The sequence below is a fragment of the Uranotaenia lowii genome, chromosome 2 (genome assembly GCF_029784155.1).
Source record: "Uranotaenia lowii strain MFRU-FL chromosome 2, ASM2978415v1, whole genome shotgun sequence".
Taxonomy (NCBI): Eukaryota; Metazoa; Arthropoda; class Insecta; order Diptera; family Culicidae; genus Uranotaenia; species Uranotaenia lowii.
The window spans coordinates 411,027,626-411,055,442 of NC_073692.1; the positions used below are offsets into that span (position 1 = coordinate 411,027,626).

The 27,817-nt window shown below is 37.1% G+C and overlaps 1 protein-coding gene across 1 annotated transcript; it reads right to left on the minus strand.

Moving 5' to 3' along the window:
* Positions 1-254: 254 nt before the first annotated feature.
* On the minus strand, positions 255-5,681 carry LOC129747134 (uncharacterized). The gene has a single exon (XM_055741168.1). It carries the CDS (start codon positions 4,902-4,904, stop codon positions 3,231-3,233), a length of 1,674 nt encoding a protein of 557 aa, XP_055597143.1. The 5' UTR covers positions 4,905-5,681; the 3' UTR covers positions 255-3,230.
* Between the last annotated feature and the right edge of the window lie 22,136 nt (positions 5,682-27,817).

The window sequence follows — 27,817 nt, forward strand, 5'->3', positions numbered from 1 at the left end:
TTCCTTGCGGATTTTTTTCGGAACTATACTGCACATTCCGAGACGAAAATATAGAAAAAAAATTTGCTTCGATAAAATTCCAACTAATTTTAAAAACAAGGTGAACAATTTTAGCCAACATAAAAAGACACTCGAACCGAATTGAAGTCTAAACTCCGAGAAAGTGACCGAATGATAAGACAAAATATTTTTTTCCAGGGAAAGGAATTGTTCGGTTGTTTTAGTTGAATTATGTTTCCAAAGAACACGGTTGATTTATGATTTTATTATGATAATTTACTTCCAACTATCATAAGGTAGATATATTTTGCATCTTTATTATTGTTATTAATAATATTCCAATGTTCTTCTCTGATCGATTAACAAAAGAAACCACCAGTTCTTAATTTTTGTTTTAGTTATGGCGGCTCATCAGTCCTGTTGCTTGTTAGCTTGCTTCTATACAAAGGTTTGTATACAATATAATTTTTAGGCATAACTATAAAATACAATTAGGGTTTTTGATTCTCCTGATCTCACTTATTCAATACATATCCTTTCGCTGCAAGCTTAGCTCAAACAAATATGGCGTCAGTTACCTATGGGGTGTGATTTTAGTTTTTCTTAATACGATATTTACAATTACACAACAGAATCGGGGGGAGGGACTAAGCTACACAAAACTGATTCGATAAAGGTTTTTTTTTTTTAATTTGTTTTCCGATAATCAAATATAGAGTAATAATATTTTATAATAATAATAATATTAATTAGTACAAATAGCCTTACGGAAACGGAAAACGCAAAACTAAGCGGTATACTTGTTGTTGTTTATTTTTGTTTTAGATTTTTTTTCATCATATTTTAACCTTAACAGCTAGTATTCCTAAGCACTAGTCAACTAGATAAATTATGACAATCAGTTGATGTTTTGTTTTGTTTGTTTTCTTGATAATCGTTAACAAATTTCACATGGAAATCTTGACAGGGAAAAGGGAAGGCGGGAAGGGAAAATCAAAGGTCGATGAATGGAAATCTGAAACTCATGGCTTGCTTGGTTCATTTCAGTTTTTTTGAAAACCGAAACGCCTACTTTAAACTACTAGGTATTTACAAAATGATCCGAAACTTGACTGATTTGGAGGCTTTTCGTAAGTCTACCTTGAGTTTTGTTTTTCAATTTTAATATTTAGAATTATGTAAAGAGATGAGTTTTGTTTTGATTATTGTTTACAATTTGCCTGCTGATATTGTGTTTCCTTTTTTTTATTCGTTATTATTAATCTTAAAAGCGGTTTGCTTTCTGTTTTGTATTGGCACTTGAATTATGATGGTTTTTCTTATCTAACCTGACGAATCTTCTAGCTTTCAGTTTTTACTACTCCTTTGTTGTGGTTTCTAATTATGTTTACTCTTATTAGGCACTTGATATTCACAAAATCGTTCATCATTTTAAAGTATTTGACAGGATTTCGTCGCTTGGTTCTCACGATGATGATATAATTGTTTTTGATTTGTTTTTTTTTATTACTTTTAATCAACTGTTTTTCATTTTAACCGCGAAAGAGGCGGACCTGATCAAAAGAAAAAGTGAACCGCAGGGATTCGTCGTTGATGTCGGTTGTTTGTCGGTGGTACAAAAATATCGCTGAAATCACTTGCAATTGGCGTAATGTGACTCTGTTGTTTTTTTTTTTTTAATTTTGTTTCTAGTGGCAGTAGGCTAAGGTAGCAATTTTTAAAACAGCTAGTTCGCTTCGAAAAGCAAGAAGAATTTTCTAGGAAAAAAAAAAATGACTGTGCCAAAGTTAGGGAAACACGTAAGAGTTGACGACGAGACTTGCTGTCTGTCTGTCGCTGTGTGTGGGCAATTAGTGGCACCTTTATTTGTGATTGCACCCCCTCGGTTACACCGGATCAACAAAAAATGCGGCAGAAAAAAAACGCCAAACTAGTGAGTGAGTGAGCCGATTGTTCAATCATCATGATCATTGCTGCCGCGATCATTAGTTTAGTTCAGTCGGCACCCCTAATATTATTTAGTTTGAAAGTGGTGCAATTTTTCGCACGCGCGAATCGTGGAGGATCATCACTGATGTAACGCCGATAAAAAGAAGTAAAAAGGTGCAAGTGACGCAGCATGCGCCCTGCTCCTGGCGGCCATCTTGTTTTGTTGGTTTTGTTCGGAGCACACTACATCGTAGTGCACTAGAATATCGACGAAGCGGCAGCCAGCAAAAGCTTGCTGAGATCGGAAGAATTTTTTCGAGGCGGAGAATTTTTCGGGCGAAAAGACTCCGCATCGTGTTAGTTCGTCCAGCCATAAACACCAAGATCCGAGGGAATTATGGGAAAATCCGACGGCTTACTGTATTAGGTATGTACTTCTCTCGCCCCGAGGGCCTTAACGATTTTACTGCAGCCGGTGTGTGGCGCGTTGAGGATCAACAAGGTGAAAGGTGTTACTGCTTTTTACTACCCCCTTGCTTGCTGGTGTCTGATCAGGTCAGTCCCCAGTTTCGCACTTTGCTCGTACACACAAATTAGTTTGTGTGTGCGTATATGGCACCTGCATTAAAGAAAGGTACAGGGACAGTGGCCAGGATCTACCTGCGATCCTGACCGTAAATTTTATTGCCCCGTTCCCGAGAAAGGTACAACCCCCAGACAACACCTGTGGAAGGAAGCGGTTCGAAGGACCACCGAACTGAAAGATCTAGGCAACACTAATAAAAGCCAATTGTTATGCTAATTACGGATTTGAAATTTTCACCGGGTGTAGACCCGAAGAAGAGAAAATTAGCATATTTACCTTCGCAAGTGATTTCAACACCCGGTAAATTTCGGAGACCTGCTCCGAACGACAACGACAGTGATCAACACAACCATCAACGAGGAATCCGTTTGGAACTATCTTCCTACCAGAGTCCCACCCTCATCCTGACAAACTTTCTCTAGCTCTCTGTGTGTGTCCCTACACGCTATTACAAAAATAGATATAGATATATAGGTTATAAATATCACATTTCAGTTATGTTCAACAAACGAGTCCCTGTCCCGCGAATGGCCTAACTATATTGGACTGGACTGGAGCGATCATTAGATGATCCTCCTTCTCCTAAACCGCAAAACTCTATCTCCGGAAATCACAGGACTAAATCGTACAGTATACTTGCGTATGTTGTTTTCCTTTGCCTTATCACACTAACGAAATCCCTACTGAATTAGTATACACTGCTAGATGGCACTTCTTACCCGACGACCAGCGGTTGAGCTCCACCGCCCACCAAAGTGGGCGGAGTCACTCCAGCAACCTCATCCTGAGCCAACCACCTCTCCACAAACTTCCGCTGGATATTGTACTTGGAGGCGACGGCGTGAAAGTCCCCGCGGCAGCTCACATCGTGGTAGAAACTTTCGATGGCCTGTTGGCGCAGATCGCCGTCCCCTCCGCCTCCGTTGCTGTGAACCGATGAGATCGAGGTGGAGCTGTCGTAGCCGGAAACCGGGGAAGCTTGCGGTGGGATCCAAGGCGGTCCCTGGGCTGTTAACGGGTAACCATATTCGTACAGGTTCTCGTAGTACGATCGCTGTTGCTGCTGCTGGTGGGCATGAAAGTTCCAAATGATCGGATAATCGGGCCTCCCGGGCTGGTCCGGGTCCCGGGGGGACTCGGCGATCCCAGGTGATTCGATTGAGGAGTCCTTGTCAGCGTCTTTGTCTTCGGCCGAGTCGTCTTCATCCAGGAGATATGGCTTGAACAGTTTCACGGACTTTGGAGGGCTGGCGCCGTCCGGACTGTTTGATTTCCGTTTGCGGCAGGATAAGTCGACGGCTTCTCCGGAGTTCTCTTCTCGGGGTGTAACGGGTTCGCACTTGATTTCCGCGCCGGTTAGCGAGGAAGTTGGCGTGGAAGATCTTGGCCGTGATGAGTACGCCGATGAGGTGGTTGAGCAGGGCGAGAGAGCTTGTTGGTCCATCACTTTATTACTGTGGCGGTATGGCTGGGGCAGGGACAAATCGATCGGGCAATCGACGGCAAATTTGGCATGATATGGAAGATAGTGGTGGGGGTAGTAAGGATCTAGCAGATGAAGCCGATCGTAGCCGTCAGGGAAGTCCGGGCTTCCGGCGACTGGAGAAAAGCTCGGACGCGGTGCTACGATTGAGGAAGAAACAGCCGCCGCATTCGATTCGCGGCCGCCGTGAGTTTTAAGTACTGCCGATAGACTTGCTGACGACGATGGCGTTTCATGTGGATGTGAGAACAGCGGCGAACGTGCCATTGTATGGGTGGGAACGGGCGATATTATACAAGCGCCACTGCCGTTGCTCTCTTTGCCGTTGCTGCTGATGATGATGTTGCTGCTGTTAGCGCCAGCGACGCGGTGTCTGGCGGAGTCCAGAGGCACTTTTAGTTCGATGGAATTTAGATTCTGATGGTGAATGCTGCCACTGCTGTGATGGTGATGGTGTGGCGGATGGAGTTGAAATGGTGACTGGTGCTGCTGCTGATGATGATGGTGGTGATTGGCACTACTGTTGGTGGCACTTAGAAGATTGATTTTCATCGCGCTGGCTCCTGTTGCCGAACCGGAGGCACTGTTGGCCGCTGCCGACCGCAAATTGTTCTCCACCTGCAGCCACTTTTGAATCTGTCTCCGGTGGATGCCGTACTTGCGTGCGGTAGCCCTCTGGTTGCCCTTGCAGTCGTTGTCGTTCCGGTACGAATCGAGCACCTGCAGCTTGAACTGGGGCGTGAAAATCCTCCGGGAACCCATCTTGCCAGCGCCTGCACCTCCGTTTGTCATCCGTGGCTTAACCATTGCTGCTGATGCTCCACCGCATCCAATTTCACTTTTGATCATCGCATGTAGTCCGTGCGCCATTATAGTAGTTAAAGTATTTTCGTGATTTCTACACATTCAATCTGAATTCATGAATACACTCGCTCCCTTTTCTTCTCTTCTGTCACACTACTGTCACTTTTTATTTGCTTCTGTTTTATGAATTTTTTTCAGTCTGTCCCCGGACACACTTGTTCCCCGTCTTGCGTCAATCGTCTGTCGTTGCTTGCTATGATAAATGACGATGATTATTGTTCACGGCACACTGCGACCTGCAAAATCTCAGGTGTTGTCTCTCGCCGTCGTCGCAATTTTTTCTTCCAACAAATACACACATCCAAACTCTGAGGTATCGTCGAAAATATATTGGCAAAAATGGGCCGAAATCAATCTCTCTGTTTCGCAATTTCTTATTCACTTGCGGGGGCAAATCAAACACTATAAACTCGCGTTTCCACCAAAAACTCCAATCAGAATCGTGCTGTTGTGGCGCTTCGAATGTTTTCCATTTAAACACCGAAAAATATTCTAGTCTTTTTCGTAGGTCCGCTTGTTGCGATCAGACGGGAAAAGCACACTAACAACAAGCAGAACGTTTTTTTACTTTTCTTTTTTGCTGTGTTGTTGCTTGGCGGCGGCTGCTACGCTTAAAGTTGATCAAACTAACTTACAAACTTTTAAAATTGAACAGAACTGAAGACACACAGCGGGACAAAAAAAACTGAACGCGCGCGCCCTCCACCGACTCTACTTTTGGTCTGACTCTGCTTTGGCTGGCTCGACCCAATCGAACCGAACCGAACTGAGAGAGGATGAATGATATGACTAAACGCTGCCGCTACAGACGGTCGAGTGTGAAGGTATTGCTGGTTGGCTGTTCGGAAAATATCTCTGCTGGCTGCCTCTGGTCGAATAGAACCGAGTGCGAGTCAATTTACTGAGCGAGAGACCTGACGATGGAATGGAATGAAAGAGAACGAATAAAAGTAGTCGGTGCGGCGCTGACCTGCTAGGCTACGCATACATCCAAGCAGGCTGTTTTTTTTTACTCGGTTGAAACCGGGTTTTTGTTGCTGCGGCTACGGGTAAGCGGAGTGCAGGTGTGCGAGGGACTGAGAGAGAAAGGGCGCGGTGATGACTCGTCGTCTCACTGGCTGTCCTGTAGCAAAGGCGGCGGCGGCCGCTGCAGGACAAGTCACATGACGAGAGGGTCTGCTGCTACAGGTGGCGGCCGGAGAGAGAGGTGGTGGTAGCCGGACAGGTTGTGAGACGGTACACATTCTTGCTGGTGCGAGAGTGATGGGAGGACAGTGTGTTCTCTTTTCAGCCGGCGTCACCTCGTATGAAATCGTTCGAGTCTGCCGAGACGTCTGTCGATTCTCCGTTCACAACGCCTACAGGTCTAACATCCGTTTTCATTCGAAACGGGTTTGGAAGAGCAACGTTGCCACACTGTCTGGGGCGAAAATGTGTGGGGCTTGTGTCTATTCTGAGGGAGGTTGTTCTTTCCTAACGTTTCCAGTGTTCCAATAGATAGTCCTCAGTAAATGCCCTACAAATACCGTGTCTATGAAAATCCTATCCCTATCTTCAAGAGATAATTTATTTATAATTATGTGATCCACAAAAACACGTCGACGCGGCCGCCGTGCAAAAAGGCTCTCTCTGTCTCTCTCTCTGTTAGCCGTTCGCTCGCTCACCAATACACCTGTATAATCGGGCGGCTGCTACCGTCTCTTTACATTCGTCCGTCGTCGCCCACCCGAAAGACGAGAGTCAAATTCTTGCTCCGACAGAAAGAGAACCAGCCAGCCCAAAGAGCGAGAGCGAAGAACCGAACAAGGCGAACAGACTTGATCGTCCCAGCCAGCCAGCCGCCGCTCGATGTCGGTCGGTCGGTCGACCACAGCGGCAACGTTGCATTATATAGAAACCCAGACTGGCCAGACAAATTGTCGCCACGAGTTGGGTTCGAACCAGACAAAGCGTCGCTGGAGAGTATATACTTGCGACTTGTTGTGTGGTATACATACCACACAACGGTAGGAATCAGAGAAGTAACAAAAAAAAATTGTGCCTCTACTTATGTACATGCGAGAACACACCACTTCGGACGTGTTTGATATTCATGCACAAGCGAGCGATTGGAATCGAATTCGACTACGGCGAAAAACGATACATGGCCAACCATGATCCCGCACATACCTCTGTCGCCGCACCCTAGCTAGCCAGGGGATGATGATCGAAACCCTCTTAACCGATCCCTATGGTCACGATCGCGTGATCCTTTTATTTTTTTTCGTAAAACCTAGGGAAGCTTCCAGCTTCCCAAAAAAAAAAAAAAAAAAATGATCCAAGTAGCCCTATCCTCAACCCGTCCATCGATCGAGGGTCTATCGAACCCCAAAACCAAAGTGGCGTGGGGAGTGGTGCTGTGCTGCGATGCTTGCTGCTGGTGATAATTGTTTCAACAAACAACAACATGGCGGACGGCGGCGGCAACGGATGTGGCGGTGAGATCGCGCTCACTTGCGCACACTCCTAAAAGGAAATCACTTTTTCGAGGCGTTGGTTGGTTGTGCAAAAATAAGAAAGGAACACTTGCACCTCCCTTCCTTCGCCGTACGAGCCAAGATGACGACAGCCGCGGCGGTGTAACGACACATCAACTTAAAAGGAAGCCGCCTCTGGCGGCAACCGACTCTTGCGGCGGCAAAAGGAAAAGTACCATCAGAAATTAAAAATATATACATCATTTTGAGAAAAAGGTTGCAACAGCATGACTAGAGGTGAAGAAAGCGGGGTATTGGGATTCGAAAAAAGTCATTTCGGGCGGTGATGGCGGAGGCATGTTTCAAGCGTTGTGCGCGCAGATTTTACATTTTCAATTTCTGCGCACTGCGCGCGTAGAAAAAAGGGATCGCACCACAATCGATCCCAGTAAGCGCGCTTGAATAAGAAACAAATCTAAGAACTCGGTTCTAATGACAGGTCAAGTCATTAACCGGACAAGCAATCGCAGTCCGGAATTTCATCCAAATCGAGATTGCTATGACTAACGTTCAGTCGAAACGAAATTGAGACGCAATTCAATCATGGTAGGCGAGTTAGTATACATAAATACATACGACATGCCTAATCATCATATAGCAAGGCTTATCGCGATTGCTCTTTTTCGGTACCTAGCTACCTACACCATATAACGCTCAGGTTGGGTTTAACTTTCTCCTGAGCTAAGCCTGGTCAGTAGTTATTGAATCAAACAATTGTAACGTTATAAAATTGCCCTCCGGGCAGAGAGGTGTGCAAAGTTCTACGAAATTCTACGAAAACAACAACAGTACCCACAGGTGACTTACCCTGCGATCATTCAAGCTGTTGACGGCGTAACGAATCGTCGGCTGGGAATTCCAGAAATCGGGGGAACTGATTCTAGGGAATCGCAACTTCATAAATTTTTTGAGCCTACTATTAATCAAATGATAAGATTTCATAATATGAAACTACGCAGAAATATTTCAAAGTGTGCTGAAACTAAATTTCGAGAGCAGTGTTTATTATGGTAGACATTTTTAGGTTTGGAGTTAAAGCACTGATCACTAAAGTCTGGCTTTCATTTTAGTACAAGAATGGTGTCTATGCTTTGGTATTCAATTATGATTTTTTTATGCTGGTTAATTCCGGAAAACGGCTTACATAAATCAATGGCTTAAATCAAGTTCAAAAGATTTTCAAATTAAAGTCGTATCACTAACCAAACTGATCTGACACTTAAAACGAAATCCGATCATTTTCTGTTTAATTTTGCCACCTATCGTCGGTATTACGAACCTTGCAAAATTCGACATAAAAATCCCTGAAGGAAAAATTTACCTGTTAAACCCGATTGTATCGTCGCAATTGCCTATTTTTATTCGAAAGTTTGGTGGCACTTTCCAAATGGCAAAGCTTTCTCTCAAAAGCGATCGATGCGCACTCTGGTATTGCTATTGCGTACTGTTGGAAAAATTATCCACCAAACGAAATCGTGTGTCCAGTCAGTATAGTCAGTGGTCGAATTACACAATAATTACACTGAACCCAAAATCACACTTAAAGAACACTAGAAGATTCACTTAAAAGTGAATACTCAGTGAATTTCTTCGTTTCAAGTGGCGTGGCTCATGTACATTTCACTTGCACTCACTTAAGTTTCAAGTGACCGAGTCAATATTCACTGACTCTTCACTTGAGTTTTGTGTGACCGGCACTGAATGTTTTCGATGCTCACTTGAAATTTATTTGACCGGTCACTTAAGCCAATTTCACTTGCCCGTCACTTAAAATTCAAGTGAATTTTTGAATAGCGAATGTGAACTATGTCGGGATTGATTGTTTTGAAAGAGAAACAACAGAGTCGTGTTTGAGTTGGTAGGTGCGTAATTAAAGTATTTTAAATGTTTTTAAATATATATTTTTTACCAGAGCTTGACAAAAACATCGGCTTACACGTCGTAGTGGTCTTCTTAAAAATAAAATTTATCATTGAAATGTTTGTTTAATGGTGAGTGCACTCATGGTGATGAACTCAACGTAATTATTATACTTTAAACGTTCCTCTCACAATCAGGCTCCGGATATGCTTTCAGATGATGGTAAATTTTGGAAATATTCAAGTGCAGTGAAATTAAAGTAAGTTTCTTGAAAACCGCAATGAACGTTCCTAAAATTTAATTTTTTTTATTTCTATTTCAGAAAAGAGCAATCAGCATGTCTCGTAAAAGTGAGGAACTGCATGTTTATTTATAGCTGAAACATTTATTTGAACTCAAAAACTGTAAAGATAATGATGTTTTTTTACATTTCTATTTTGAATAAATGGTTGTTATGAATAAACAAAGTAAATTTGTGATTGATATTCCGAAAATTCACCGAAAATTACTATAATTGAAAGTTTTTAATGACCTGAGAAACATTTGAAATTCACTTCGCCGCTTTGGTTTTGACTTGACGGTCACTCAGAATTCACTGCCGGCTTGAAGTAGGGACATTTTTCAAAAACCGAACATCAAATTCAAACCCGATCATCTCAGGGTGGAGTGGATCAAATTTCAAAATTCAAGTTGCATTCGAATCCTTTCTTCATACTAATTAAAATGCATGTGTTTAGTTTTGTGCGATAAGTTTGCAATATACATAAAATATATAAAATAGCTACTTAACTCATCGTCCAAAAGTTTGGGATCACCCCATAGAATGGTGTAACGGCCAAAAGTTTGGGATCAGTCTTCTAAAACATACACTTTTATTTCACGTGAATCTCTTCTGTCAAACAACTTATTGTTGAAGACTAAATTATTTAGAACTTAAGCCAAGGTTTCATCGTTTTCTGATGATTTTCATCAAATAGACCGTAAAAAAATGCAGATTTGGTTTGACCATAACTAAGTTGTCTTACAAGTTATTGAAGATCGGATTGGCTTATTTGTAAGCTTATAAATTGCACTTAATTTGGAAGGCTTAGCTCAAAGAATTTATCACAAATGATTATCATCACAACGTAAACCAAAATTAGAACATTAGTTTTTGAATGAGTATGAAGTTATGGTAACATAAATCATGTGATTTTAAGATTTTTACTTTTCATAACTATTTCATAAGTAAGTGCAGGTCAGAAGCTTCAAATAATCCAATCCAATCTGCAATAACTTGTAAGACAACTAAGTTATGGTCAAAACAAATTTGCATTTTTTTAACGGTCGGACTATATGGTGAAAATCATCAGAAAATGATGAAACTTTGGCTTAAGTTCTAAAGAATTTAGTCTTCAAAAATATTTCAACTAAATATCCATAAAGCAAGGTCAACTCATTAGCTTCGAAATCAGCTTACCAGATAATGAATACGTTGTTTGATAACAGAGATTCACGTGAAATAAAAGTGTATGTTTAATAAGACTGATCCCAAACTTTTGGCCGTTACACCATACTATGGGGTGATCCCAAACTTTTGGACGATGACTTAAGTAGCTATTTTATATATTTTAAGTCCATTGCCAACTTTTCGCACAGGACTAAACAAATGTATTTTAATAAGTATGAAGAAAGGACTCGAATGCAACTCGAATTTTGAAATTCGGGTTTGAATTTGAAGTTCGGTTTTTTTTATAAAAATGTCTCAACTTTGAGCTAAACTTTGGTCATATAAACTCAAGATGGCTGAGATATGGCTGATCAAAATTTTCATGATTTTGAGGGGGTGATCCTAAACTTTTGGCCGGCAGTGTATATGGCCAAAATTCATTCCAAATCGCACACTCAGCCGAAATAAAAACGTTAAATTCACCTAGATTTTCACGTAGGCGCTCTCTACGTGAATTTTTGCTCGACTTACGTGAATCACTTAGAAGCTAATACAAATTCACTTGATCCGTACGTGAAATTCATATGGCTGATCGCTGTCAAAACGAAGACACATTCGATTTACGTGAAAATCGAGTGATCCGCCAAGTACAAAGGGATTTGGTGCATTCTATGTGACGTTCACGTAGCTCTGGATAACTTATTCACATAAAATCTATCTGACAGAATACACTACTCAAGATGGCGCGAATCCAACAGTTGGTGCTATCAGAAAGACAAATTCTAGATGATGGAGAAGCTGATTTTTCGTAAGTAGTTAAATATAAGTTGTGGATTCGTTATTTATATTTTTTGTTATTTTTCAGAATTCGGAATTGGGGCAGCTAGGACGAACAGGCAATTATTATGGAGGAAACCCAAATGCCGTCTTCGATGCGATATTATATGTTAGGTATGTGAAAAAAGTGTACAAAGTTTCAATTAAAAATAAAAAGTGCATCATGTATTAGAAAAATTAAATGTCCTGCAAAATCAACACATTTTTATTTATAACATCCGAAAAAACCAACTACGTTTATATTTCAATAAAAGCTACGTGAATCGCATGTAGCAGAACGCATCCCTTTTCACATTCGACCTACGTTATTTTCACATACAACTCATATGAAAATTACGTGAATTCCGCTTGCTGCGCCAGCTCCGTTTGCTACCTGAAATTCACGTAGGTTTCACGTGATTTTCATGGTGGCAAAAATCCATGTACATTTTCACGTAGCGTTCATGTGAAGAATTTTTTCGGTGCACTTACATTTTAAGTAAAAATTATTTCCAGTGTAGCACAGTGTGTTTCGAAAGAGAGAAAGAATTCAATACACGCTGGGCCACATTAAACCATAAATGTTTGAAAAATAACCATAATGGCAGTTTTGTGGATCAAGTCGTTTTATGAGTTTTCAGGGAAAACTCATAAAATGAGATTTGTCGGAGAACCATGATTATGGTTATTTTTCAACCGTTTGCCTAGATTGGATTATGGTTGTTAAATAACCGTTTTCTGACCACAGAAACAAGGTTAATTCTTTAAAAGAATTGATAAGAAGATTTCGGAAATAAATGTAAATTATGTCAATATTCAAGCAATAATGTCATCAATCATTTTCCTGAATCTGCTTTTTATATTTGTGATACATTAAAAAAATCGGAACTTAAAAAAGTATTCGATCAAATTGTTTCGGATCAATAGTACGACGGAACTCTTAATTCTGGAAAAAAGATCCGGGCCTCCACTAGCTTATTTCACCTGAGTCGAAAATCACGGCGCTTGGTGTCGTCGGTCAGAACCTGTAGAAGATAGAAATTTTTATTTACTTTTTGCCTTGCTCTCAATTCTCACTTATTTCAGAGGGCACTGGTACTGAAAGAAAACTCACCTTAATACTACGGAAACAACTTGCGCCCCACATCCGGATCGCTCCTGTTCATATTCGGATGGCTGATCAGCTGCCTGTCGCTTTTTCCTTGGCAGAAACGTTTTCCGCCACACGGGTTGTTAGGAACTCTTCCAATCATTGTTGGAATTTGCTCGGAGCTGCTAACCTAGAAACTTGAAAACAAATTTTACATCTGGAATGAATTTTTTGAAAACCGGTGGTAGTACTCACATTTATTCCGATTCCGCTTACTCCAGATCTTGGACCACAGTTCGTTCCCAGCCAGCGGAGGACAAAGGAAATCCGAAGCGGAGCCAAACAGCAAACTCGCACTCGACAACAGTTGCTGTTCTTCCATGTTTTCATTTAAGACTACGGTTAAATTTCAACCATAGTCTGTTTTTCCTTCTGAACTCCTGAAACGGTTGAAATTCAAACATTCATTATGGTTAAAAAATAATAATTATTGGAGTTTTTCAAGAAATTCCAGAAAATGGTTCAATAAAAATCATTTTTGGTTAAAAAAATGAGCGTGTATTACGTCCGTTAAAAAAAAATCATTGTATGAAATTTTCAAAAAGTAAAAAATAATAATTTGAACCGAATCAACATAAAATTTCATACAACTTTCAAATTTGCTTCAATTCGTTTAAAAATGTCACTGGAATCACTGCATTGAGAAGCCATGCTTTTTCTTAATCTGGCAATATGGCCGAAATCAGCCACATTTTCGCAGTGAACAAGATGAACATCAGTGTTATATATAGGGGCGATTAATCTGGTTTTGTATAACACAGGCATGAACTATCAAATTTATGCTACTATGCGGGACGCGATGATTTGGTGCCAAAAAAATTTCAATGTCATCCAATTATACCTAAATATGACAGTTGTTACGCTGTGAATAATTCGTTCTACAGTTTGTGGCAGAGTCTGGGTCTTGTCGTCGTTCGGAGAAGTGTTGCCGGAGCCGTCTCTGAGACTTTACTGTAATAACCAGTGATCGAATTTTGCTGAGCATGAACTGATCAACCATCTCTCGCTCAACGCTTTACTCGGAAGCAAAGGTTGCTTTGAGGCAGCGAAAACGACAAAACCGATGATGCATACGCTCTCACATGGCTCGCCTTCAAGAAGCAATAGGCTGTTTGCACAGTGCATTAGTATAAGTAAGCCGTTGGGCAAACAAATGTGACAGCCCCATGTTAAATGAATACAAATCGACTAAAGAAAGATGTTTTTTGAAGAAATAATGAAAATTATTGAAAAGTTTCTTATGTAAAACACATTTTTCGAAAGCTGGATCATTTTTGACTTGTTTGTGATTTTTTTTTCTAATTTTGAGTGAAGTTCTTCAACAAAAATGAAGACTTTGTACAGGATATGAGCGTTTTTAGTGAAAGCAGGACAAATATTGCTCAAGTTTATTAATCAATTTCGTGACGATGACTCTTAACATCATCTTCCTGGTTCTAAATTTTATATGATAGACCCAAAAACGTGAACAAAATATCCGGGGGAACCGTTTAATGTGCTTGACAATGATGGTTGGCTTGTTTTTCATTTTTTGTTTTGCTTGGTTTCCCACTGATATCCAATAGAAAAATCGCAGAATCGTCTCCACTTGTTAGCAAATGATCCGAAATATACTTTTTGAATGTTTTTTAGAGAGATTGAGCATTCATTTAAGGGAAAACCAACATTTTGGTTGAATTTTGCTTTTTTTGCATATAAAAAACTGTAATGTGTGCCCAACAGACCTCTTGTATGTGTGTGTAGCAAACGCCCTATATACATTCGAGGCAGCGAATCCAAAAAACCAAACGAATGTCTCTCACTCATCTCATGTTAAGCGGGCCATAGACTACACAAATTGGCCTGTACAAATTCGATGATTCCGCGTCGATTGTTTGATCTATGCTCGCCCACACACTATACAAACATATTTCACGCGAACACAAATGATTGCTGGCGAAAACAGCAACAGCAACAAAAAAAACCATCTCCACCCCGGCTGGGAGAATGTTTTGTACAAAATATTTCGATCCCGACCGATTTTACTCCAACCCTTTGGGCGCTCATTCAAGCAGTGCCATACACTATGCAAATCGTGCTCACAGCGACAAAATTTCATCGAATTTCATCGCATTTGTACAAATGTTGTGTAGTCTGTGGCCCGCTTTACATTCTTGAGGGAACCGAATTCAAAAGGCAGAGCAAACCCGAGTCTCCTCGTTTGTGCCTGGATCGAATACCCGAGGTTTTTCTGCTATTGCTAGGTATTATTGCACAGCAACCGCACGCAGGCAGCTAGTTTTTTCGTTTCTTTTCCTCCCCTCTCCTTGCTCCATACGTTGCGGGCCTATGCAATGCAATAAATTCGGTTGTGTCGTTGCTTTGCGGAGAGGTTGAAGATGTTCTCAACGACAGCTATCGGCTTGAGTCCATCAAATTCAATAACGTAAATGAGTATGTGTGCCTCGTCTTCTTCATGCATCATGTAGCGACCGAACGTTGAGAGAGTTCGTTCTGAGCAGCGAACGGATAGTGTCTCTCGGAGCAGATCCTCCTCATGGGGGGAGGTTTTGAATGAATGTATATGTATCGTCTCCTGTATTACTATACGAGGCCTCAAAGTGTGTATTTTGAATGCCTCTGATGAGAAAATGGTTGAGGATTCCAATCACTGGTAATAACCCTTTTCGCTACTCACCTCCAGTCGGCAAGGTAATAAACCGCTTCTAAACACCGTTTGTTATTTCTATCACTGCTGTTTTTTTTTTAATTTTTTAGACATTTTTTTTTTCAATTATGACTGAAGTGAGGAACTTGACTTTTCTTTCAAGCCTCCAGGGCAATGAGACTACTCTCTGTTAAGGAGACTTTGGTGAACTATTTTACTGCAGATTCAACGATCTAGTTCGTTTTTCAGTAATGTTAAAAAGTCCTCTAAATTGGCTTTAAGGTGAACTTTCAATTGGCGTTTCAAACTAAGTTTCTCGGTGTTAGCTCATCTTTGTAATACATTTCCTCATGATCTTGTTGGAAATCTGTGATGCTGGGAATGTTTGTTGTGGTGGAAAAGTGAGTTATGCAGCGTGTTGTGGATGCAAACTACGCTCTGCAGTTCTCTTTGCGCAGCTATTGGTAGATTTAACGCCGGGTCTTCTTAGTAATAGTTTACCGTTGAGAAGAGTCTTGGTTGTTTAAATATTGCTATAAGGCAACGATTTTGCAATACTTGAAGAGGTTTTAGATCGTTCTTCCTTGCAGCTCCCCAGACGGATACCATATATTGCAACTTATATTATACCAATGCGTGGTATAAATATATTAAATGCTTGGTGGGTACAAACCAAGATATCTTCCATATCATGCCGTGTTTAACTTGCTTGCCTTTTTGATTGTCTCATTTGATGAATTTGTCAAAGACAAGTCCGTGGTACTTGTTGTTACTTTGACTTGTTCGATGACTGTTTGGCCAACATGGAGCTGATTGTGAGTTTCAGGCTGCCGGCTAGTTGATCGAAAGATTACATATTTAGTTTTTTTAGAGTAGAGTATCCAGATCTTTCGACATCTGAGAAAGATCGATCCTTACATATCGGAGTGTTTGTAGGACAATGAAGTGTCGTCAGTAAAAAGTCTTGGTTCGCCATACAGGTGTAGTTTATGCAAATTTTTGGCATATAGGATAACAGAAGGGGTCCCAAATTGCTACCTTGAGGTACTCCAAGGAAGGTTACCAATGTCATTTGACGACTGATAGATTTGGACAAACTGCTTCCTATTCGTAAGGTTGTTAGCAAGAAGAAGGTTGGCGACACCCCTGATTCCATACGCCTCCAGATTTCTAAGCAGTCTGATCGATGATCGATAGTATTGAAGGCCTTTTTCGAATCCAGGAACAGTACTCCCATGAACCTGTGGATCTTATCAACTAGCTCAGTCGCTGCTGTAATTGTACTCGAAACTTCCCGGAACCCATACTGACACCTGTACATTAGGTGGTTCTGTTCAAAAATTGTAGAACACGTGTTGCAAGGAGTTGTTCCAGCTGTTTACTAAACAAACACCGATAACATTGCTACATTTCGTCTTTTTCCTTCTTTGTGAATCGGAACGACGCGTGCTGTTTTGAGCAACTCCGTTGTTACAACCTGGTTATCGGATTCGAAGGATGTTGTCACCACACCTTTAAGGAACAGCCGTTGCGAGAACTTGGGTCTACAATCAATACTAAGCAGCTGAATTCAATCGGTTTCACCACTTGGCCTGCTGTGATGTAAGATGGGCAGGAACTTCTTCGTCCAGCGTCCGATTAAGAAGATCTCCAGAAGTTCTGTTCCCTTCTATCTGACCCCATGATTCTCAAAGTATACGTTCAGCTAGCGGCGCTAGCGGAAATGAAGCCATCGGGTTTAGCTTCCTGAATTCTACAGGTCATACAACTTAAGCTAATGAGCAAGCAAAGGAACGAAGTACAGCTGATGAACATAATTGACGACCAATTCAATGGTTGTAGCGTCGGTGATGACAGTTCACGAACAACATTGCTTCACGGTTTTTATGTGGTAATATTGCTGGGATACAGGTGTCATAGGGAGCCGAAATTGGCTCACGAATTCTACTTTTGTACCGGAGCACAACTTTTTTGTCGAAGAATGGTACTTCCAGCTGGACCTGCTTGTAGATTGTTTGCTGCTATTAGGTCCAATTATCCCAGTATTCCAAGGATTGTGGATGATTTATAGAAGCGGTTTAAAGACAACTGTTCGGTACAGCCGCTCCTCAATACTTTGAAAACCGGTTGTAGTCGATTCACAGGTTGTTAAACTCGATATCGATTGTGTGAACAAATGTTGACGATTCTGGCCAGCTTTCTTCCGGTAGTAATACACATTCGGGTCCGTTTAAGCAAAGCGAATCTTTTTTGGAGAAGGGACCATATGTTCACTTGGTAGCTTCATTAATAGGTTTGAGTTTTCAAGGTTACCACCGCCAATACGCAGCAGTGATGTGTTTCAGGATCTGCTTTTCAACAGTTTCGATGATCTGCGGTGATCTAAAATTGTGCAGTCCGGGAATCCGAGGAGAAGTCAACGGCAGTCCGCGAAGGGCCTTGGATGACTCTGTCGTCGGGGGGCATCTGAGTAGTGTGTGTCCGATCCCATGATTGAAGCTACAAAGATAAGGCATTATCTTCTGCGTAGCAGAGTTCATGGGTGCACAGCTAACGTGTGTAGGATACTCCACCGTCGAAGAGTATCAGAGTAGTGCCACTTCCTACGGGGTAACTGCGAGGATAAGACTGTACCTTCCTCACAGTAGACCTTGTAGGAAGGAGGTCTACCACTGTGGGGAGATACCCGCGGGTAGAGAAGTTCTTAATTTTGGGCGAGCCTCTTGAGTCGGTGTAGGATGTTGTCATAGCGTTCAACGTGACAGGTGCGAGTCAAGGATAAGCTGCTCTCAACAGCCACACGACGGGAAAAAGTTGACGAGCCTCGAAGTCAGGCCTCGAGTGTCCAGAAGGAGAGGTTTGTGTGGTCAACCCCGAGTCTTTACGATAAGAGGACGGATCTCGAGTCGCAAGAGGAGAGATCAGGCCCTCAGTCAACAAGAGGAGGGATATACGTGATTACCTCGAGTCATAACGAGGAGAGGTCAGGTCTCGAGTCGTTGGAAGAGAAATCCGGGCTTTAGTCGTGCAGAGAAGAGGTATGTTTCGATGCGAGAAGGGATTAGATCCCGAGTCGTAAGATAAGAGATCAAGCCTCGAGTCGCGAAGAGGAGAGATTTGGGGGGTCCTCGATTCGTTGCAAGGAGATGTAGGTTCTCGAGTCGTTAGAGGTAAGTTCAGGTTTGAGTCGGAAAAGCGGAGAGGTATTGCTGAAGGTGTGTCGTCTATGAGTATTGCCTTGGAGCGCATCATTACGTATAGACCTCCCACTATTGAAGCATAGCGTGTTAAACAGTTCGAGGTCGGGACTAGGTCTGTGGTCCCAGGTGGAGTTTAGGCAGTAGGAGGTATACACGTAATATATCATGACTCTTCCCATTGTACCCAAAGTAGCAAACTGGGCGGAGTCGATCTCTCGCCGTGCTTTATGGTACAATCCGTAAACCGGGATTAACCACACGGATCAAAAACTAAAAAAAAAAAAAATGAAGAACGAAGATCACCAATCGAGTTCCCAACCAGCAAGCTCTGTAACTCCAATCTGGGAATCGACATCGGCTTTAGTGGCCGAAAGTCCTTAGTGACGTTCCTGAACTTTTTTTAATTACCAATACTCGCGAAATAGTCGTCGATTGTGCTGCTTTATTTCCTACGTATGATGTTCGGTGAAGAAAAGTAACCCGAAACGTTACGTAAATTTAAAAACGATGTTTCACTTACCGAAAAAACTCAATAAGTAAAAACCGTTTAACAGCCACAGAAGTAAGGAAGTCCATTTGATAAACCCAAAGAATGGGTACTAGATGGCTGTCTTAAGGTTCTGTGAACTTTCGATAAAAAAAATTAAGTCAGTATACTTATTAGTCGATTTGATGAAGCTGAAAGAAGAAACATTTGTCCCTAAGAAGAACGGTATTTTCCAATATTAATATGTGTACCTACATCAACTGCATATGCGCTACTTTTAAACTTCTTTGATTCAGTTTCAACACTCCATACTATCTAACTTGCAAGCTTATTGATCCTCGTTAGGCATTTTTCATGTGACAGTTGGTGTAATTAAATCAAAAACTCATCCAACAACAACAAACAAAAAAAAAACCCAAAGCCAACTGCAGTTTCTAAATCATCCATCTGACCACAGAGTGCGGTTGTTACAATGTCACTCCATAACCCATTTATCGGTATTGATTTCGCCAAAACCGAAGAAGTAAAAACAAACCTACTAAAAAGAGTCACTAGGTCCAACTGCCCACCGACTAAAAACCAATTGGTTCGTTGTATACCTAATACCTACCCAGTATCTGTCCGAAATAGTGAGAAATATATTTCAAGCGCAATGGGGCGTGAAATTGCGCGAATAGATATAGAAAAAAAGTCGTGCGTTCAAACGGCAGTGAATCATGTTTCGCACATCAACTCTTCGCAACTTGCTTGCACCCACACCGTTCTTCGTGTTCCGTTTGTCCATGCGCTCGATTTTTCGTTGACGTTTCAAACGTTTTGTTGTATCGAAGCAGGCGGGTGAACGATTGCGATAACAAATCCGCTGTACCCTAAAACAACAGCGAAAACAGAAAAAAACATTCCAAGTGAGTTAGATTTGTGTGACAGTACAGTGCGTCAAGCCTCTTTGCTGCTGCTGACGAGTGTGACGAGGTAAGTTGGTGGTGTTATATGGTATAGATAACAGCTGCGCTATCGCTGAAAAACTAAAAATTGCGATGACTTAATCCGTCCGCCCATCGTCGAGGCCACGTTTGGTCGACCACCTTAACTCGGGCAAGATCTGTCATGAAGATACCTGAAAATTGCAGTAATTTTTGTTTTGTGAAGAGGTGCCTGTAAAATTTTTCAGAACAGAGTCTGAATCGCTTCTTGCCACAATTACTACAAATCAATAGATTTTCAAACGAATGAAGAAAAAAAAACAATAAAAAAATATGTTTTATAAAAATTATGACAATTTTGGCAATTTTTAAAGTTTTGACAATTTAAATAATATTGACAACTTGAACAATTTTGACAATTTTGACAATTTCGGACATTCTTTACAATTTTGACAATTTTGATAATTTTGGCAATGTTGACAATTTTAACACATTCTACAATTTGAAAAATACGACAATTTTGACAATTTTGACAATTTTGACAATTTCACAATATGGACCATTTTGGTAGATCTGACAATATTGATAACTTTAACAATTTTGGCAGTTCTGAAAATTTTAAAAATTTGAAAAATTTGCAAAATTTGGAAAATTTTGAAAATTTTGAAAATTTGGAAAATTTGGAAAATTTTGAAAATTTTGAAAATTTTGACAATTTTGACCATGTTGACAATTTTGACAACTTATACAGTTTTGATAATTTTGACAATTTGACATCTTAAACAATTTTAAAAATTTTAACAATTTTGACAATTTTGAAAATTTTGAAATTTTTGACAACATCGACAATTTTGGTAATTTTGAGAATTTTGATAATGTAAATAATTTAGACAATTTTGACAATTTTGAAAATTTTTACAATATTGACAATTATGACAATCTTGATAATCTTGACAATTTTGACAGTTTTGACAATTTCGACAATTTTGACAATTTTGACAATTTTGACAGTTTTGACAATTTTGACAATTTTGAAAATTTTGAAAATTTTGACAATTTTGACAATTTTGACAATTTTGACAATTTTGACAATTTTGACAATTTTGACAATTTTGACAATTTTGACAATTTTCAAAATTTTGACAATTTTGACAATTTTGACAATATTGACAATTTTGACAATTTTGCAAATTTTGACAATTCTGACAATTTGATAATTCTGACAATTTTGACATATTTGAAAATTTTGACAGTTTTGACAATTTTGACAATTTTGACAATTTTGACAATTTTGACAATTTTGACAATTTTGACAATTTTGACAATTTTGACAATTTTGACAATTTTGACAATTTTGACAATTTTGACAATTTTGACAATTTTGACAATTTTGACAATTTTGACAATTTTGACAATTTTGACAATTTTGACAATTTTGATAATTTTGACAATTTTGACAACTTTGACAATTTTGACAATTTTGACAATTTTGACAATTTTGACAATTTTGACAATTTTGACAATTTTGACAATTTTGACAATTTTGACAATTTTGACAATTTTGACAATTTTGATAATTTTGACAATTTTGACAACTTTGACAATTTCGACAGTTTTGACAATTTTGAAAATTTTGACAATTTTGACCATTTTGACCTTTCTGACAATGTTAACAGTTTTGACAATTTGAACAATTTGGACAATTTTGACAATTTTGACAATTTTGACAATTTTTAAAATTTTGACCATTTGACTATTCCGACAATTTTGACAATTTCGACAATTTTGACTATTTTGACAATTTTTACAATTTTGACAACTCTGACAATTTTGACAATTTTGACAATCTTGTCAATTATGACAATTTTGACAATTTTGACAATTTTGACAATTTTGACAATTTTGACAATTTTGACAATTTTGACAATTTTGACAATTTTGACCATTTTGACAATTTTGACAATTTCGACAATTTTGACAATTTTATCAATTTTGACAATTTTAACAATTTTGATAATTTTGACAATTCTGACAATTTCGACGGTTTTGACAATTTTGAAAATTTTGACAATTTTGACAATTTTGACCTTTCTGAAAATGTTGACAATTTTGACAATTTGAACAACTTGGTAAATTTGGACAATTTTGACAATTTTGAAAATTTTTTGGACTATTCCGACAATTTTGACAATTTTGACAATTTCGACAATTTTGACAATTTTACAATTTTACAATTTTGACAATTTTGACAATTTCGACAGTTTTGACAATTTTGACAATTTTGACAATTTTGACAATTTTGACAATTTTGACAATTTTGACAATTTTGACAATTTTGACAATTTTGACAATTTTGACAATTTTGACAATTTTGACAATTTTGACAATTTTGACAATTTTGACAATTTGACAATTTTGACAATTTTGACAATTTTGACAATTTTGACAATTTTGACAATTTTGACAATTTTGACAATTTTGACAATTTTGACAATTTTGACAATTTTGACAATTTTGACAATTTTGACAATTTTGACAATTTTGACAATTTTGACAATTTTGACAATTTTGACAATTTTGACAATTTTGACAATTTTGACAATTTTGACAATTTTGACAATTTTGACAATTTTGACAATTTTGACAGTTTTGACAATTTTGACAATTTCGACAATTTTGACAATTTTATCAATTTTGACAATTTAAACAATTTTGATAATTTTGACAATTTTGACAATTTCGACAGTTTTGACAATTTTGAAAATTTTGACAATTTTGACAATTTTGACCTTTCTGAAAATGTTGACAATTTTGACAATTTGAACAACTTGGTAAATTTGGACAATTTTGACAATTTTGAAAATTTTTTGGACTATTCCGACAATTTTGACAATTTTGACAATTTTGACAATTTTGACAATTTTGACAATTTTACAATTTTGACAATTTTGACATTTTTGACAATTTTGACAATTTTGACAATTTTTACCTTTCTGACAATTTTGACAATTTTGACAATTTTGACAATTTTGACAATTTTGACAATTTTGACAATTTTGACAATTTTGACAATTTTGACAATTTTGACAATTTTGACAATTTCGACAATTTTGACAATTTTAACAATTTTGACAATTTTAACAATTTTGATAATTTTGACAATTTTAACAATTTGGTAAATTTGGACAATTTTGACAATTTTTAAAATTTTGACCATTTGACTATTCCGACAATTTTGACAATTTCGACAATTTTGACTATTTTGACAATTTTGACAATTCTGACAATTTTGAAAATTTTGACAGTCTTGTCAATTTTGACAATTTTGACAATTTTGACAATTTTGACAATTTTGACAATTCTGACAATTTTGACAATTTTGACAATTTTGACAATTTTGACAATTTTGACAATTTTGACAATTTTGACAATTTTGGAAATTTTGGAAATTTTGACAATTTTGACAATTTTGACAATTTTGACAATTTTGACAATTTTGACAATTTTGACAATTTTGACAATTTTGACAATTTTGACAATTTTGACAATTTTGACAATTTTGACAATTTTGACAATTTTGACAATTTTGACAATTTTGACAATTTTGACAATTTTGACAATTTTAACAATTTTGACAATTTTGACAATTTTAACAATTTTGACAGTTTTGACAATTTTGAAAATTTTGACAATTTGGACCTTTCTGAAATTGTTGACAATTTTGACAATTTGAACAACTTGGTAAATTTGGACAATTTCGACAATTTTGACAATTTTGAAAATCTTTTGGACTATTCCGACAATTTTGACAATTTCGACAATTTTGACAAATTTACAATTTTACAATTTTACAATTTTGACAATTTCGACAATTTTGACATTTTTGACAATTTTGACAATTTTGACAATTTTGACAATTTTGACAATTTTGACAATTTGTACAATTTAGATAATTTTGACAATTTTGACAATCTTGACAATTTTGACAATTTTATCAATTTTGACAATTTAAACAATTTTGATAATTTTGACAATTTTGACAATTTCGACAGTTTTGACAATTTTGAAAATTTTGACAATTTTGACAATTTTGACCTTTCTGAAAATGTTGACAATTTTGACAATTTGAACAACTTGGTAAATTTGGACAATTTTGACAATTTTGAAAATTTTTTGGACTATTCCGACAATTTTGACAATTTTGACAATTTTGACAATTTTGACAATTTTGACAATTTTACAATTTTGACAATTTTGACATTTTTGACAATTTTGACAATTTTGACAATTTTTACCTTTCTGACAATTTTGACAATTTTGACAATTTTGACAATTTTGACAATTTTGACAATTTTGACAATTTTGACAATTTTGACAATTTTGACAATTTTGACAATTTTGACAATTTCGACAATTTTGACAATTTTAACAATTTTGACAATTTTAACAATTTTGATAATTTTGACAATTTTAACAATTTGGTAAATTTGGACAATTTTGACAATTTTTAAAATTTTGACCATTTGACTATTCCGACAATTTTGACAATTTCGACAATTTTGACTATTTTGACAATTTTGACAATTCTGACAATTTTGAAAATTTTGACAGTCTTGTCAATTTTGACAATTTTGACAATTTTGACAATTTTGACAATTTTGACAATTCTGACAATTTTGACAATTTTGACAATTTTGACAATTTTGACAATTTTGACAATTTTGACAATTTTGACAATTTTGGAAATTTTGGAAATTTTGACAATTTTGACAATTTTGACAATTTTGACAATTTTGACAATTTTGACAATTTTGACAATTTTGACAATTTTGACAATTTTGACAATTTTGACAATTTTGACAATTTTGACAATTTTGACAATTTTGACAATTTTGACAATTTTGACAATTTTGACAATTTTGACAATTTTGACAATTTTGACAATTTGACAATTTTGAAAATTTTGACAATTTTGACAATTTTGACAATTTTGACAATTTTGACAATTTTGACAATTTTGACAATTTTGACAATTTTGACAATTTGTACAATTTAGATAATTTTGACAATTTTGACAATTTTGACAATTTTGACAATTTTGACAATTTTGACAGTTTTGACAATTTTGACAATTTCGACAATTTTGACAATTTTATCAATTTTGACAATTTAAACAATTTTGATAATTTTGACAATTTTGACAATTTCGACAGTTTTGACAATTTTGAAAATTTTGACAATTTTGACAATTTTGACCTTTCTGAAAATGTTGACAATTTTGACAATTTGAACAACTTGGTAAATTTGGACAATTTTGACAATTTTGAAAATTTTTTGGACTATTCCGACAATTTTGACAATTTTGACAATTTTGACAATTTTGACAATTTTGACAATTTTACAATTTTGACAATTTTGACATTTTTGACAATTTTGACAATTTTGACAATTTTTACCTTTCTGACAATTTTGACAATTTTGACAATTTTGACAATTTTGACAATTTTGACAATTTTGACAATTTTGACAATTTTGACAATTTTGACAATTTTGACAATTTTGACAATTTTGACAATTTCGACAATTTTGACAATTTTAACAATTTTGACAATTTTAACAATTTTGATAATTTTGACAATTTTAACAATTTGGTAAATTTGGACAATTTTGACAATTTTTAAAATTTTGACCATTTGACTATTCCGACAATTTTGACAATTTCGACAATTTTGACTATTTTGACAATTTTGACAATTCTGACAATTTTGAAAATTTTGACAGTCTTGTCAATTTTGACAATTTTGACAATTTTGACAATTTTGACAATTTTGACAATTCTGACAATTTTGACAATTTTGACAATTTTGACAATTTTGACAATTTTGACAATTTTGACAATTTTGACAATTTTGGAAATTTTGGAAATTTTGACAATTTTGACAATTTTGACAATTTTGACAATTTTGACAATTTTGACAATTTTGACAATTTTGACAATTTTGACAATTTTGACAATTTTGACAATTTTGACAATTTTGACAATTTTGACAATTTTGACAATTTTGACAATTTTGACAATTTTGACAATTTTGACAATTTTGACAATTTTGACAATTTTGACAATTTTGACAATTTTGACAATTTTGACAATTTTGACAATTTTGACAATTTCGACAATTTTGACAATTTTAACAATTTTGACAATTTTAACAATTTTGATAATTTTGACAATTTTAACAATTTGGTAAATTTGGACAATTTTGACAATTTTTAAAATTTTGACCATTTGACTATTCCGACAATTTTGACAATTTCGACAATTTTGACTATTTTGACAATTTTGACAATTCTGACAATTTTGAAAATTTTGACAGTCTTGTCAATTTTGACAATTTTGACAATTTTGACAATTTTGACAATTTTGACAATTTTGACAATTTTGACAATTTTGACAATTTTGACAATTTTGACAATTTTGACAATTTTGACAATTTTGACAATTTTGACAATTTTGACAATTTTGACAATTTTGACAATTTTGACAATTGTGATAGTTTGGATGATTTTGAAAATTTTGACAATTTTGACATTTATGACATTTTGACATTTTTATTTTTTGACTTTTTGACAACTTGACAATTTGGACAATTTTGACACTTTTGACAATTTTGATTGTTTTGGCAATATTGATAATTTTGGCAATGCTGATAATGTTGACAATTTTGAAAATTTTGACAATTGACAATTTGACAATTTGACAATTGACAATTGACAATTGACAATCATGACAGTTTTGACAATTTTGAAAATTATGGCAATTCTAAGAATTTTGAAAATTGGGTCAATTTGAAAAATTTTGAAAATTTTGAAAAATTTGACCGTTTGTACCATTTCAAAATGTTGATAATTTATACAACTATGGCATATTTACAATTTGGTGATTTTTTCAAAATTTTGGCATTTTTGACCTTTTTTTAATATTGACATTATTGACGCATTATTAGCTCGATTGATATTTTCAGAAAGTTCTATTTCGTTGAGTATGTTCTCCTTATTTTATTCTACTTCGCATATGCCTTTGAGGATAGAATCACCTTGACTTTACATCTCTGATCGGTTCAAACAATCGCGCAATTTTAATTAATTCCTGAACGAAAACTTGTTGACCTACACACAACAGCGAGGAACCCATGACGTGCTCATGTGTTCTTAATGGGTCACACAGTAGGCTCTGTTTTTCTCCTTAATAAAAAAAAAGAAGCAAAAGAGCTCGTCGAAGGTTCGCTTTACTTTCACTTGTCCGCCGCTGCCGGAAACCTTGCTGTCACAATGCCGCCAATTATTGGCACCCAGGGCTCGGGATTTGCTTGTTTCTTACCGAGTTGGGTAACCGAAAATTTTAATCCTGCGCGCACTCGCCGTGGGAACCAACCTTGACCAATTCGACACACGCATCGAATTTCTGTCCACCTGTTGAACCCTTTCGATCGCCTTTGAGTTCCTTTCGATTAACGCAGCCCAAAGCAATAAGCAGCAGCAGCAGGGCTCTCTGACATTTTCTGCAGCAGAGGGTCAACGTGTCAAAAATCGACCAGCAAAAATCTAACGGGAGCACTGCTGTTGATTGCTGTGCTTGTTGGGTAATCATAATAAAAGTCGCCTTTCACTTGGCCTGGCCTGAGTCCGATATGAAAGGGATCTGGCACTGATATCGCGCGAGGGTCCAACAAATTTAGCCTTCCATTAAGCTGACACAGCAAACCTTAAGCACGTGATTTGTTCCCGGACAGTTCGTGGGAAAAATTTGGGCATCGAAAATGTGCAAAATCATTTTTGAGGTCTGACATGATTAAATCTGTTCTGAAGAAGTTAATTGATTCTTGAAGTAAAAAGAACAACTGGACTAGCCGAACTCTACAGATTAGAT